General features: G+C 47.7%; 1 protein-coding gene across 9 annotated transcripts; it reads right to left on the bottom strand.

Moving 5' to 3' along the window:
* Positions 1–6,604: 6,604 nt before the first annotated feature.
* On the bottom strand, positions 6,605–14,822 carry LOC123092270 (vegetative cell wall protein gp1). 9 transcript variants are annotated; one of them, XR_006444451.1, is made up of 3 exons: positions 14,232–14,781; positions 7,257–13,296; positions 6,605–6,998 (listed from the first exon to the last, which is right to left on the bottom strand). XR_006444451.1 is itself a non-coding variant. In XM_044513987.1 (3 exons), the coding sequence occupies exon 3, from the start codon at positions 10,289–10,291 to the stop codon at positions 9,464–9,466; it is 828 nt and encodes a 275-aa protein (XP_044369922.1). In that variant the 5' UTR covers positions 10,292–12,189; positions 13,187–13,296; positions 14,687–14,822; the 3' UTR covers positions 6,605–9,463. The 9 variants fall into 9 exon arrangements, 7 of the variants coding, with proteins under 7 accessions (XP_044369922.1, XP_044369923.1, XP_044369921.1 ...); XR_006444452.1 differs by having other exon boundaries at positions 6,605–7,454; positions 7,786–13,296; XM_044513987.1 differs by having other exon boundaries at positions 6,605–12,189; positions 13,187–13,296; positions 14,687–14,822.
* Between the last annotated feature and the right edge of the window lie 578 nt (positions 14,823–15,400).

Here is a 15,400-nt window from a genome sequence, read left to right as displayed (position 1 = left end):
TGGAAAATTTGTTGAACCACTTTCGAGACCGACGATCGAAGACGGGGAGCAGTTCGGAAGAACCGAGGAGCGTCCCCAACTTGAAGACCGGTTCAGGGGCTACTAACGGAGTCCTGGACTACGGGGTACTCACCATGTCGTATCCCGACCAGGAGGGCGGGGCCGAGGACCCATGTGGTGGTTCATTAGCGGGCCACTTCGGGCATCCCATGAGGCATACAAGAGAGATTCCACAAGACTTGACATACAAGACAAGGACTCCTCTCGACTGACGTAGCCGACTAGGACTCCTGTTATCCTAGGCCTCCGGTGCATTATATAAATCAAGGCTAGACTAGTCGATAGATGATTAGAATCTTACACAATGATTTCATGGTAGATCAACATATATCGTATACTCCATCATATCAATACAATCAAAGCAAAACGTAGGGTATTATCTCTTCAAGAGAGCATGAACCTTGGTATAACATGTGACTTTGTTACCATTGTGCCAAGACTACCAGCTCGGGACCCCATACCCGAGATCTGCCGGATTTAGCTCCGACAGATAGCGATTGTCGACCATCTTCAAAATCAAAGGCGCAATATCCGCGATCAAGAATCCATGGATCCAATGGTCCTTCCAAAAGAGCACCTTATTTTCATCTCCAACCATGATTTTAAACAAGCTGTCAAAAACAAGCCTCACCCATGGATCCACCATCATCTTAAGCCCTTGCCAATGTCTCTCGGGGTCTGCCCTTCACAACCACTCCCATTGAACCCATAGCGCAATCACCTGCAACTGTATGTCTTTGACACCAAGGCCACCAAAGTGTGACGCCCCCGATTCAATCGACACGAATCATGCACGCAAATGTGTACGATCAAGATCAGGGACTCACGGGAAGATATCATAACACAACTCTAGAAGTAAAATAAGTCATACAAGCATCGTATTGCAAGCCAGGGGCCTCGAGGGCTCGAACACAAGTGCTTGAACATAAATGAGTCAGCGGAAGCAACAATATCTGAGTACAGACATAAAGATAAACAAGTTGCTATAAGATGGTAGCACAAACTGGGATACAGATCAAAAGAGGTGCAGGCCTCCTGCCTGGAATCCTCCTAAACTACTCCTCGTTGTCGGCGACCTGAACGTAGTAGTAGACACCCTCGGTGTAGTAGGGGTCATCGTCGACGGTGGCGTCTGGCTCTTGGGCTCCAACATCTGGTTGCGGCATCCGAGAAGAAGAGGAAAAGAGGGGGAGAGGGAGCAAAGCAACCGTGAGTACTCATCCAAAGTACTCGCAAGCAAGGATCTACACTACATATGCATGGGTATATGTGTAAAGAGGTAATATCGGTGGATTGAACTGTAGAATGCCAGAATAAGAGGGGGATAGCTAGTCCTATCGAAGACTACGCTTCTGGCAGCCTCCATCTTGCACCATGTAGAAGAGAGTAAATGGTAAGTTCACCAAGTATCATCGCATAGCATAATCCTACCCGGTGATCCTCCCCTTCTCGCCCTGTGGGAAAGCGATCACCAGGATGTCTCTGGAACTTGTCTGGGTGTGTTTTATTAAGTATCCGGTTCTAGTTGTCATAAGGTCAAGGTACAACTTCGGGTCGTCCTTTTACCGAGGGACACGGCTATTCGAATAGATAAAATTCCCTGCAGAGGTGCACCACATTTCCCAACACGCTCGATCCCTCTGGCCGGACACACTTTTCTGGGTCATACCCAGCCTCGGAAGATCAACACGTCGTCGCCCTACCTAGGCACAATAGAGAGGTCAGCAGTCGGACTAAATCCTATGCGCGTAGGGGTCTGGGCCCACCGCCCATTGCACACCTGCATGTTGCGAACGCGGCTGATGAGCAGGCCTAGCCTCCCTTATGAGCAGGCGTTCCAGTCCAACCGGGCGCGCGTCGCTCAGTCGCTGACCTCAAGAAGGCTTCGACTGATACCACGACGTTGAGTGCCCATAACTGTTCCCGCGTAGTTGGTTAGTGTGTATAGGCCAGTGGCTAGATTCAGATCAAATGCCAAGATCTCGTTAAGCGTGTTATTTTGAAGTAACCGCGGATGCTGACCAGGGCCAGGCCCACCTCTCGCCTAGGTGGTCGCAACCTGCCCTGTCGCTCCGCCATAAAGTAACCATCAGGGAGCTGTCGGGAACCCATGCCCATCACTACCTGAATGGAACCACCTGCCCCTTCAGCCCCCATCTCCGAAACACTTGCGGGTACTCTACGAGCCAACCCGACTTTAGTCACCATCTGAATATAATGTACGTATGTATAGTATATACCCATGATCACCTTCCGAGTGATCACGGCCCAATAGTATAGCATGGCAGATGGACAAGAATGTAGGGCCACAGATGATAAACTATCATCCTATACTAAGCATTTAGGATTGCAGGTAAGGTATCAACAACTGTAGTAACAATGACAGGCTATGCAACAGAATAAGATTAACTCAAAGTAACATTTTGCACTACTCTAATGCAAGTAGTAGAGGGAAGGAATAGGCGATATCTGGTGATCAAGGGGGGGGCTTGCCTGGTTGCTCTAGCAAGGAGGGGTTGTCAACTCCGTAGTCGACCGGGGAGTGGCGGCGTCGGTCTCATAGTCTACCAGAGAGAAGAGGGGGGAGAAACAATAAATATAATGCAAACATAAGCATGACGATGCATGACACGACAAAGAGCGATGCTAGGTGTGCCCTAATGCGATAGAAGGTGATATCGGTGAAGGGGGGAAACATCCGGGAAAGTATCGCGGTGTTTCGCATTTTTGGACAGATGAACCGAAGGTGAAATGTTGCATGTTCGCTATGCTAGGGACGTGTGGCTAACGAACGGGCAGCATATTCGGATTTGTCTCGTCGTTCTGATCAACTTTCATGTACAAAGTATTTTCATCCGAGTTACGGCTTATTTTGTATTAATTTTCAAAGTGTTAATCAATTTATAAATTATTAGTATTAATTTAATTTGGAAATGGCATTAGTGCATCAGCATGACGCTAGCATGATGTCATCGTCAACTTTGACTATTGACTAGGTCAAAATGACAAGTGGAGCCCGTTCGTCATTGACAAACTAACTAACTAACAGTTTAACTAATTTAGTTAGTTAATTAGATTAACTAACCCAGATTAATTAGATTAATTAATTGTCCTAATTAATTAATTAATTAATTATATTTATTTTTATTTATTTTTAAATCTTTTTTTATAAAAACTATTATGGGGCGGGGCCCCCTGTCATTGGCCCCAGGGGCCCTTAGTGGGTCGGGCGTGCGGGCATAGCCCGAACGGGCGAGGGACAAGTGGGCGACGGGCGCAGCCGCAGCCCTGAGCGGGCGCAGCGGCCGCTGCGGGTGTGTGTGTGCGGGAGAGGCGGGGCGCGCAGGCGGCGCCAGGGGCCGAGCGGGCGGGCTCGTGCGGCGCAGGGCGCATGCGGCCAATAAGGCAGGCGCGAGCGGGAGGGGGCGTGGGGCGGCAGGCCGGCGGTGGAGGTAGAGCCGGCGAGGTGCGGGGAAGGAGGCAGCGGTGAGCGACGGGGCTGGAGCCGTGGAGAAGCGGCAGTGCGGGCAGCGCGAGCGCGCGCGGGCAGGCGTGGACGGAAGCAGGGGACGGCCACGGCGCGGGGAGCGGGTGTGGGCGGGACGGCGCAGGAGTGAGCGCGCAGCGATGCAGGCTGGACGGCGGGGCGCGTGCGCGAACGGGGTCAGCCGAAGGGAGCGGCAGCGGGGATGAGCAGGTCGGGCGCGGCTGTGGCTTCACGGACGCGGCGAGCGTGCGACGACCGCGTAGGGCAGCCAGCTGCGACGGGCAGAGGCGGAGCAGCGGCAGCAGCAGCCAGAACAGCAACCGCGACAGGAGTGCAGCGCACGGGCGGCGCCAGTGGGTGCGCGGCGAGGGGTGACGGCGGGCGCGCGAGGGAGGCAGAGAGGGAGGGGGGCTTGCGCTCACTGGGGCCGTAGGGGTTCGGGCAGCGGGGGTCGAGGAGGAGGACAAAGACGTGCAGCGGAGACGGGGAGGCAGTCTGGCGGGGTGGCTCCGGGCGGCGAGGTGGACGCGGCGGTTCGATCCCCCCGATCCAATCGGGGGGGGGGGCAGAGTAGGAGAGAGTGGGGCGAGTGGGATGAGTGGGGCGACTGTGAGAGGGGTTAGGGTTTCGGGGGGGGTTAAGGGGAGTGGGGGCGGCCTCCTGGCTGGGCCTGGGTGGCCAGTTGGGCCGACCCAGGGAAAGGGGGGCTTTGCCCTTTTTTTCCAGATAGTTTTGTTTTCTGTTTTTTTGTTCTTTTCTTTTATTGTTTTAGTTTAGTTTCACATTTATCTTAGTTTTATTAATTTTAAAAGTAGCCCCTAATTTAGTATATGTATTAGTGCCACATTCCTGACATTTTGTTTTTAATGTTTGAAAATTGTTGATGTTTGCCAATAATTAAGATTTGAATCTGAATCGTTTGAGCTAACGCGGGATTAGCAACAGTAACCAGGGGTGACATGGCATCATTAACACAGGTTTACTATTCGGGCGTTACACCAAGCAAGTAGGACGGCGGTTCATATCCCAAGCAACTATTTGCCTTATCCTTACCTACCCAGAAAAGGGATCTCATCAATATGTTGATCTCCTCAAATACCCAAGCCGGGTCATCCACCACCATGAGTTGGTGGATTGGTCTCGCCGCGATCAGTCAGTTGGCAAGGACCAGCCGACCTGGACGTTGGATGAAACCATGCAGGGATGAAGTTGCGCACTTCGGCCAACATCGACTGCCAATCAACTCTGGATAGTTGATTAATAGCTAGCTGAAGCCCCAAGTATCTACAGGGAAAATTCCTCAAATTGCATTGCAACACTCTTTGTCAATCCACAATGTTTCCCCTGATAAGCACAACACATGATTTTTTTTGTAGTTGATACTTAGACTCCAACCCTCTGGTCTAATTTGTATCCCGCTCTATATGAACTCTGTCAAAAAGAAAATAGAAAAAGCAGTCGTTATCCCTAAAAAAGCACAAAGCATCCGTTTGTGCCTCGGAAAAAACTGGATGATGGAGTCATTCGCAAAGACCATTTTACTGGAGTATATAGTGAACATATGTGCCATCCGCCGTGCTATGTGGTTCGTGTTGGCTGTAGGCTCATTTCATTGTATTGCTTTGTATTTTTCAGCCCACTTTTCGTATATGAGATTATGTCAAATCTGGATTGGTCCCACACATATGCCCTCTTCTATCTCTCTCCTCCACATGCATGCATGGCACAAAAAAACCCACTCTTTCTCCTCTCACATACAACAAATCCATTCAATCAATGCTAATTTAATCCACCATATCTTTTAAACCATAATTTCGTTTCTGAAACATTTTATATATTTGAACTCTTGACACCAAGACCTTTAGAACAAGATCAATCTTGAATACATTCAAACATGTTTAAATTTTAGTGTTAGAAATGAGTGAAACCAGTTTTCTGAAATAAGCTAAATAAGTTTTTTGAATTGATTGAAACCATTTTTTTTAAATGAGTGAAACCAGAAAAAATAAGCTAAATAAGTTTTTTGAACTAATTGAAACAATTTTTTTTGAAATGAGCGAAATTTGGTTTTCATGTTGATTATTTCAATTTTTTTTAAATGAGTGGAATCTAGTTTTGAGACAAATGAATTGTTTTTTCAAATAATTATTTTTTGAAATAAGTGAAATCGGTTTTCTAAAATAAGTAAAACCATTTATTAATTGAGTGAAACCAATTTTTAAATGAGTGTAATCTTTTGTTCATACAGATGACACATATTTTGGTGTGAAATATCTGAAACTTGTTATTTCAAAATTTAAGCATGTCTTTCAAGTGAAACGGGTGAAATTAGTCTTTTGAAATGAGTGGAATAAATTTTTTGAAATGAGTGAAATCAAAATTTAAATTGAAATATGATTTTTGTGAAACCCCTTATTCAATGTGTTCATTGTGAAGTTGCTTTCTTTACTCATTTCATTTTCAGTTATATTTTTTTTGCGGGGTAGCTATATTTCACATACTAGATGATATCCCCGCGCGTTGCTGCGGGAGATGGTTAGCTATACATGATCATTAGTAATTCATGTATGAAGGTTAAATGATACTTGGATTAATATTTGGATACTCAAATATATCAGATCCTAAAATGTACTGAGTGATTTGGTGATGACTTGCACTTCTGAGTGTAAGATATTATGAGCAACTAGTAGAACGTCTGTGTCGTTGCCACGGGCTCATTAAGATGTTGTTCACATACTCTCTCTTTCACTTTTATAAAGCTCGGGCTCATTAAGATGTTGTTCACATACTCTCTCTTTCACTTTTATAAAGCTTTGTAGATGTTTCAGACAATGTGGAAAACAACACAATTTCACTTGTCTGAAACGACTTATAAAAATGAACAGAGGAAGTAGCTAAAATAATTAAGAACAATGCCCTCTCACCCAACACGCATCTTTTTCTTGACAATCAACAAACACATATCATACTATCAAACATAATAATATTATTGCCAACCAACAAAATGTTTTTTTTGTTGAAATAAGTTGTTTTTTATTCATTCATCTCAGCACGATCTGAGTCCAGAAAAAATCATGAATACAAAACGCCAGGTACCCGACCCATGTTTTACATAACTTATTTGCACAACCATTGTACGATAGCCGATGAGCAGCTACATTAGCCGAGTGTCACACATGCCACCCTAAAAACTTCAACACAGTGGCCCAAAAGGACATAAAATTTGTTTATTTTTTGTCTGTTTGACTCGCCAAATGTTTCCATCATACAGCAAAAAATAATTGTGCATTGGTACAGGTCCTCAATAAATAAAGCGTTAGTAAGAGAATACAAGTTATTGCCTGTCTTCTATCTTTCACTCCCTTTGTCTATCACTTGGCTTCCATTCTCCCTTTCTCTTTCTCCCTCTCCACCTGCTCCTTGACACAACGCTATCACCATTGGTGAAGCTCTGAATAAGGGATGAGTGCAACCAGAACAATTATATATTATTCTTAAGGGTTAATTACAGAGTTAAACTAAATTCATTTATAGGCACCTGGACTGATTTCTAAATCCTAAAATCACAGAGTTGATTACAAGGTGAGCAAACGAAAAAAAGAATTTTACAAGGAGAAAAAAAGTAAACCTAAAAGCTATACATGAGTAGCTAAATGTAAAAACATCATGAACCAATTCTTAAAAAGAGACTTAAGCTTCATTTTGGTACCTCTGAGATCATAGGAGCAGACCATCAACGCTTACGGCTTCATTTTTATGGTTGAAGATCATAGCATTAATTGTGTCACTACAAGAGGTTACGGGAGAAATCCGCAGAATCCTCGAAGCAATCCCCAAGCTCTTGTTAATGATGCAGTAGACTAAGAAATGATCCCAGGAAATGAATAACAAGATCGAGCATCAACTTCTGTAATAGAAAAAAATCCAATAGAATAAAGCTCTAAACAAAATCTTACTTGCTCCAGGTTGACAATTACAGACTCATCAATAGCAATGCAACAAAGATTAGCAAGGGCAGTCTTAATTTATAGAAGGACAACTTAAATATTGTATATAGAACTCATTCAACAAGTTTAGGAGCCTAAATGTAAGAACATGTATTGACATATCTTTAGCACTATAAATGAAGATAAGCACTATAAATGAAGATAAGTTTAGGTTCTTACCTGTACCATTCTCTATAATTTCAGATAACCATGCATGGTATTTGGTGGAGTATCTCACACACACTAAGAAACCCTCGGCCATCCTGGAAAGGAAATCTTGCCCACACTCCTAGGCAAGCTAGTCCAATCTCACTGCCACTCCGTCTCCCCGGCTGCCGTTCTCTGCCTCCATCCCTCGACACTCCACCTCCCCCATTCCCATGCCGCTTTCATCGACAGCCATCCATCGACACCGCCTTCGACGAGGTTACCTTCACCGCTGCCACCGCAGCACCATGCCTCGCCATAATCTCCATGCCCCCATTGGTGACGTCCACATATCAAATAGTAGGACTGGTAGGATCAAGTACTCTACCAGGTCTAGGGCGTAGGTGGTAAGGGAAGGATGGAGGAAGACGTGGCGAGGATCGGGCGCGCCGGCGGCAGGGCGCCGTCGCGGCTAGGAGAAGAGCGGCGGCTAGGGCTGTTGGCGGCTAGGGTTCCGGCTCCTCAGGGAGCCGGGCAATAGGAGATAATATTCTTCTTATTGCTTGCCTTCAAAAAGAGTCTTACAACCTATATTTATATCCTAGATAACTTGTAGAAGAATCAACCTAAGATAACTTGCCTAAGATAACTTGCCTAATCTGAAAATAAAAACTAAGATAACTTGCGGGCCTAAGCCGGCCGGCCATAACACTTCTCCCCGCCTGCACAAACAGCTCGTCCTCGAGCTGTAAGGTGGGGAAGCGCTTGCTTGAACTCTTCGAGGTAATCAACCAGCGTCAAACATCTTCTCGACATCTGGGGCGGCCAGGTCGGCGGCGACGGCGTCCTCCAGAATGTAGTCTGCCACCTCTAGGTAGAAGAGTCGCGGGCAGGCGTGGCCGGGCTTGTAGGGTTCGTCGCAGTTGAAGCACAACCCTTGGCGGCGACGCTCGAGTATCTCAGCTGGAGTGAGCCGGCGGAACGGGCGCCCCGCGGTCGCGGCGAGGGGTGCCGCAGAAGCCTGCACAGGCCGACCCTGCGCGGAATCCGGTCCGGGTAGCGACCCAGCAGTCTGGGACGGTGATTCCTGCTGGATGGCCACCGCGCGGCGCTCGAATGCGCGGGCGTAATACATGGCCGACTGGAGATCCTGGGGTCCCCGAAGCTCCACGTCCACGCGGATATGGTCCGGTAGACCGCCCACAAATAACTCGGCGCGCTGAGTTGCGGAGACGCCCGGCGCGTGGCACGCCAGGGCCTGGAAGCGGTCGGCATAGTCCTGCACCGTGGATGTGAAGGGTAAGCGGCCGAGGGCCGCCAGTCGGCTCCCGCGGATAGGAGGCCCGAACCGGAGGAGACAGAGTTCCCGGAAGCGCTCCCATGGTGGCATGCCGCCCTCGTCCTGCTCGAGGGCGTAGTACCAGGTCTGCGCTGCGCCTCGAAGATGATAGGACGTGAGCCAGGTGCGATCCGAAGCGAGCGTCCGCTGCCCTCGAAAGAACTGCTCGCACTGGTTGAGCCAGTTGAGGGGGTCCTCCGTGCCCTCGTAGGTGGCGAAGTCCAGTTTGGCGAAGCGAGGGGGTGTCGGCCCGCCGTGCCCAGGGGCGGCCGTAGTTGCCGCCGGCGCGTATGCTGGGTCGGGAAGCGCCGGGGCGTAGTTCGCCGAGCTGGAGGGGTGATCAAACCGCAGGGAGGGCGTCGGGTGTTCCGGCGCCGTGGAGTAGACCGGCCCCGAAGACGAGCCGGTCGCCCAAGCGGGGATCGGCGATGGTGACGGTGGAAACTACACCTGGTGCAGGGGCCGACCCGTAGCCCTAGGCGCGGGTGGTGGTACTGTCGATGGCGGCGGCGCCTGGTGGAGCTGCACCGGCGCCTGCGGCGTGGGGGCCGGCGGTGACGCCGGAAGAAGCTGCTGGGTCTGGCCCTGCTCCGAGGCGCCGGTGCCCAGGTTAGGGCTGGGCGGGGCCGGTGGAGGACCCTGCTCCGAGGCCGCTGGAAGGTAGGGCGCGACGGAGGACGGCGCGGCCGGCGCGGTCCAGGTGGGCCACTGCGGCCCCGTGGTGGCGAGAAGTGGCGGGGCTGCCGGCGTGATCTGAGGCGGCCACTGCGCCCAAGGCGGCCGTGCGGCCGCTGGGGCGGGGAGCGCCGGGTAGCCTCCGGTGACGGCCCCCGGTGCCGAGTACCACGGAAGCGCCTGCTGACCCGCGGCCATGGCTGGATGGAGTCCGGTGATGGCCCCCGATGCCGAGTACCACGGAAGCGCCTGCTGACCCGCGGCCATGGCTGGATGGAGTGGTGGGGGCGGCCCGTACGGACCTGCCAGGTAGAGGCGGATCCCTTGAACCGCGGTGACGAGGTCGTTGAGGACGCCCGCCATGGCCTCCGGCGTGAACTGTTGCGGCTGCGGGGGAGGTGATGGCGGCGACGAGTGTTGGACGGGGGCCTGTGGCTGCCCTTGGCCCGGCGTGGTGCCGGGTGCCGTTAGGACCGGCGCTGAGAGCAACGCAGTGGTGCCCGCCGAGAGCGAGGCCGTGACGCCCGGCGCAGAGGCGGCGGTGGTGGAGGAGTTGGCGGGCAGCGGTGGTGGTGGCGGTGGAATTGGCGGAGACATGGTCGAAACCCGGTTACCTGATACCAAATTGGTAGGATCAAGTACTCTACCAGGTCTAGGGCGTAGGTGGTAAGGGAAGGATGGAGGGAGACGTGGCGAGGATCGGGCGCGCCGGCGGCAGGGCGCCGTCGCGGCTAGGAGAAGAGCGGCGGCTAGGGCTGTTGGCGGCTAGGGTTCCGGCTCCTCAGGGAGCCGGGCAATAGGAGATAATATTCTTCTTATTGCTTGCCTTCAAAAAGAGTCTTACAACCTATATTTATATCCTAGATAACTTGTAGAAGAATCAACCTAAGATAACTTGCCTAATCTGAAAATAAAAACTAAGATAACTTGCGGGCCTAAGCCGGCCGGCCATAACAAGGACCTACAAACTGGTTATACGCTTAAAAATTGAGCATGCAAGATCAATGTAAAACCAAACAAGATTCTGCAAACTGAACCACAATTAACTCCCAGGCAAAGAAGGGAGGCAAAGAAGGGTACATCTGTATCAGTTCCATAACCACATGATAGATAACAGATACCGATTTCCCATCAGATGAGTAGACAATGTTGCGAACCTCCCCAGACGGTTCTGCAGAGGGTTACAAAATGGTGGAAGGAAAATTGGGAAAACAATTGAAATCCTCCTAGAAAGGACAGAAATGTAACAATAACAATAATAATAACAAAGCCTTTAGTCTCAAACAAGTTGGAGTAGGCTGGAGGTGAAACCCATAAGATAATGCATCTAACTCATGGTTCTGGCACATGGATGGCAAGCTTCCACGCACCCCTGTCCAGGGCTAGTTCTTTGAGGGTACACCAGTCCTTCATATCTCTCTTTACGGACTCCTCTCATGTCAAGTTCGGTCTACCCCGACCTCTCTTGACAGTATCAGCACGCTTTAGCCATCCGCTACGCATGAGAGCTTCAAGAGGCCTATGTTGAATATGCCCAAACTATCTCAGACAATGTTGGACAGGCTTGATAGGCTTGGCGAGCCAACGTCAACACTCAGCCACTTTTATGAAGCTTAAACCCAAAAGAAAGGACAGAAATGACTGGGTTAAATTATTTCTTCTCGAGGGAAAGAATTCAGTAATCTAATTAATACATGCAATGGGAAATGACATTTTCTTTTCTTCTAAGGCACTTATTTTCTTCTCAAAAGATCTTTTCTTACAAAATTATTCAGTGTACAGTTGATTTTATATCTGAATAAATTTGTGTGAGAAAATTTATGAATACATAATATGATAAAATTTATTTTGTTAAGAGCATACCTTGCTCTAGAGACCAGTGAGATGATGAAGCATATGATGTGTCTACAATCGTGAAAATGATCAACATTTTTGTGTCATAACATATCGAGGACGACACAGCCAAATTATTCCTAGTTTTTATGATGCATTAATTGCATTACTGAATCAATATGTCTAATGCTAAATTTTCCAGTCCTAGAATGATGACATTAAATCAAAGACATCAAGCTGAAAACTGCACATAGTTCAATAGAGATGTAGTGTACAGGGAAGCTCACTAACCTGAGATGTGTTTTGTCCATTGAAAAAAAAAACTGAGGTATATTTACAGCATGAGGATACTCTATTTTGTTTATTGTTTGAACAGAGCACACGCCCTGCTCAATTTTACTTAAAAACAAAGCAAGACAAAAATAGGTGTAATCTACCTACAACACAGGTCAAAAGTGATCATGAAACCCTACATTTAGCAGCATAATATTGCCTATGATTATTTAACACAGTAGAAATAAGCAGGACAAAGGAACAATTTATACCGAAAGAAATCAATTAGTCTTTTGGATCTTATGTATCTTGAGGATGAATCAAGTTGCTTTTCAAGTAGCTTGAGCTCTTTGATCTCAAGTGACATGAGGCCTTTACCAAGCAAATTTCTGTAATTTTCATTGAGTTAAAAGATCACTCTAAGTAGGTACATTAGTTTACATATTAAAACCAAACAGATGTTCAGATTTCATTTCCTTATAGAAAGTGTGTCTGATTGCTCCAGGTTACAAAATACCCCTATAAACCTATGAAGAATGCAACAATTAGATAAAAAAAACTTGCGTAGAGAAACTACTAATCAAAAGATAATTGTTTAAACAGGTGACAAGTATCCAGTGAAAAGTTTCTTCATGGATCAGTAGATATATAACAAACCACACGGATCAAAGGTTGTTTATCGAACCAGCACTGAACGCTAATGAGATAATTACGTCCTCACTCTGCCTTAATGCGACAACGACTTGGCTACCTCCGCTCTCATGGCCCCTTGAAACTTCGATGCTGAAGCGGGATGAGTTGCACTGAATAAATGTGGCAGTCTGGTTGTCATGCAGGTTTTAGGGCAGGCAATTTCTACCTAACCCGTTGATGCATCATGTATGATACTCAATGGTGGAGAACAAACTGATTTCAAGGATGCATTACAGGATTACGAACTTTGAGGCGCAGGATTACTAAATAAAAAATCGTTACCGAAGAGAACGGGACAACGATTTTTGACTCTGTGATTTCTCAATAGATTATACATGAACCAAGTTTTTACCGAAGAGGGTAACCCATCAGGTTCCCTACTTGATTTTTCTGGTGTCCTACTTTATTGTATAGTTATTTTCTGGAAATACCATACATCTAGTTAGCTACTCTATGTGTCCCGGTGTCGTGGTATATCTTAATTTTGGTTTCAGTTCAAAGGTCTTGATCCTCCAAGTTCTCATTTTGACACCTCAAACTGAAAACAACTTAACAAATCAATTGTTTGAATTGAAGAGAAGAATTGCTTCTTTCTTCTCCATCAGAAGCTTGCTTGATATGGCCTCAGAGAACAAGCCTCTAGATTATTTTTACATGAAAATATAGTGTGTGCACAATAAAATACCAAGTTACCTATAGTAGATGAAACAGATCATGCCAAATATTGTCTTCTTTCTCCAGGCAGAGTGGTTTTGTGGGGCTGGTTTTAAGCTTTCCAATACTCCTTTTATCTCCTCTTTGTCCTATACACACATGAATCAGGAAATGAAAATCAATTGAAATTGGAGGAAGCAATGATATTGGTATGTAAAATAACGACAGTAAAGTTTCACGTGCCTTAGATTGAAAAACAGCATAAAGCCTCGAGTAGCCCATATGTTCGCATATTGTGAAAAGAGGCACCCTCATGCTTGCATTACCTCATAGCGTTGTTTTTATACTCATTCAGACAGATGGTTGCAATAACTATCTAAAAAGATCCAAATTTCTCCTGAAGCATAATAGAAACGCTGTCGGCTTTCTGATCTTACTTGGAAAACAAAATCCGAAAGTCATTTTAAATAGGGTCACATCCATCATTTTCTAATGAATATATGGGCGGCTCATCCACTTAAAATGTATAGAAATTCTAGAGAAAAAAACCAAGCATCTCTACCTGAAGGTGTGTACGAATCTTAGAAAGTTTTCAAGTTCGTGTACTTGGAGATAGTACTAATTTAGTGCACAGCTGGAGGAAAACAAACAAACGCCTAAACATAGTTTATAAACAAGCAACTGCATGTAGAGTCTGCATGTAGTCTGCAGATGTAAATGAACTTGGGATATAACTACAATCACTAAACTGACATGAGAATCAACACACTTGCAGGGGCATGTAGTCAGCACACATATATGTTTGACACGTGAAATTCCATTACAAGTGACGTGGTATTTTCCTCTAATGAACTAATCCCTCCGTTCCTAAATATGATTTGAAGACCTTATTAACATAAATGAACCTATTCTCATTCAGATCTCTAGCTATTGGTTGATCCAGGGTGAGATCAGAGAGGGAAACAAAGCATACTTTGCTTCGGGATCAAGACGCCGTCTGAGCCTCGTCATGTAGAACTGCTTCGTCACTACACGTGCATGTGGCCACTAATCCATCAAAACTGGTCGTGTATGAGGCGCTCACCCATGGCGACAGCTGCATCTGGAGCCGGCAGCGAGGGAGACTTTGAGCCGCCTCCTCCTTCCATGGTGGAACACGACGGCGGAAGTGATTCTGGACAAGGTGGGGGCTTGGTCTTCAGCGGCGGCGGCGTCCACCTCGATCCCCTCCGTCACGGCCGCGCGATCAAGATCCGGGAGCCGCTTCCTTGATGAGCACGCGTGCGCCATGGACATGGAGCTCCCTCGCCTAACCTTGATGATCTGTAACCGGATCCGGCAATGGAGAGGAAGGGTGGGGGTGGAGGTGGCTAAGGGGGAGATAGGGGAAGCCAGGGGGAGGGAGGTGGCGGCGGCGGCGGAGCGGCAGATGGGGGCGGCGCCGCATCGCGGTAAGAGGGAGAGAGAGCGGCGGCATCGCGAGGGGTGGATCCAGGGAGGGGCGGCCAGGGAAGGAACGTGATGGAGGCGATCCCGTACCTCGGCTTGGCGGCGGCGGCAAGATTGTAACGTCGGAGGCGATCGAGGGGAGCACGGTCGAAGGGATCGAGGGCAGCGGCGTTGTATGTGTTCATTGTTCGTGGTTGGTGATACGGTTTTTTTTCCTGTGGGCAAGAGGTGGAAGGGGAGAGAAAAAAAACCAGACAAAAATAAACCAGCGAAAAAAAAACCGCGCGGACTATTCACCAACTGCTCCATTAGGAGTAGAGGTATAAATGCGAACTTAAGGGCAGTAATGTATTGTTCGGGTTTCTTGGTATAAATATTTTCAACTTACCATGAAATAGTTAGATTTGGTCATTTTGTTTTACTGACTATAGAGGAGGCAAAGCCCATCCCAATGTAAGCAAGGCAGATTGTTTGATGTAGAACAATTTGATCTTACGACATGTTTATATAGGCACAACGATGTCGAAAGTGCCATTCTACGCTCGGGCACAGATGCACACGATATCCATCCCATCGGTCCCTCTCGAGATTCCCAAAGCAAAGCGTACAGGCCCATGTATAACTTAGGTATACATATATTCATGCAGGGCCCTCGTCTGACTTACAGACAACATTACGCCGTCAGCCTTCACGGCATTTCCTAACGGGCGCCTTAAGCGCCCGTTTCTTCTGTTGCTCGAAACGGGCGCACACCCCTGCGTCGCGCTGGGCCGGCCCGTTTACTTCTTTTTTTCTGTTAAAAAA

The sequence above is a fragment of the Triticum aestivum genome, chromosome 4B, assembly GCF_018294505.1.
Source record: "Triticum aestivum cultivar Chinese Spring chromosome 4B, IWGSC CS RefSeq v2.1, whole genome shotgun sequence".
NCBI lineage: Eukaryota > Viridiplantae > Streptophyta > Magnoliopsida > Poales > Poaceae > Triticum > Triticum aestivum.
The sequence above is the reverse complement of the archived record's forward strand: the minus strand, read 5'-3'. Positions and strand labels throughout refer to the sequence as shown.

Bases quoted from the DNA above. Each gene is read 5' to 3' on its own strand.
- LOC123092270 (XM_044513983.1), bottom strand. From the start codon at position 10,291: ATGTCTCCGCCAATTCCACCGCCACCACCACCGCTGCCCGCCAACTCC.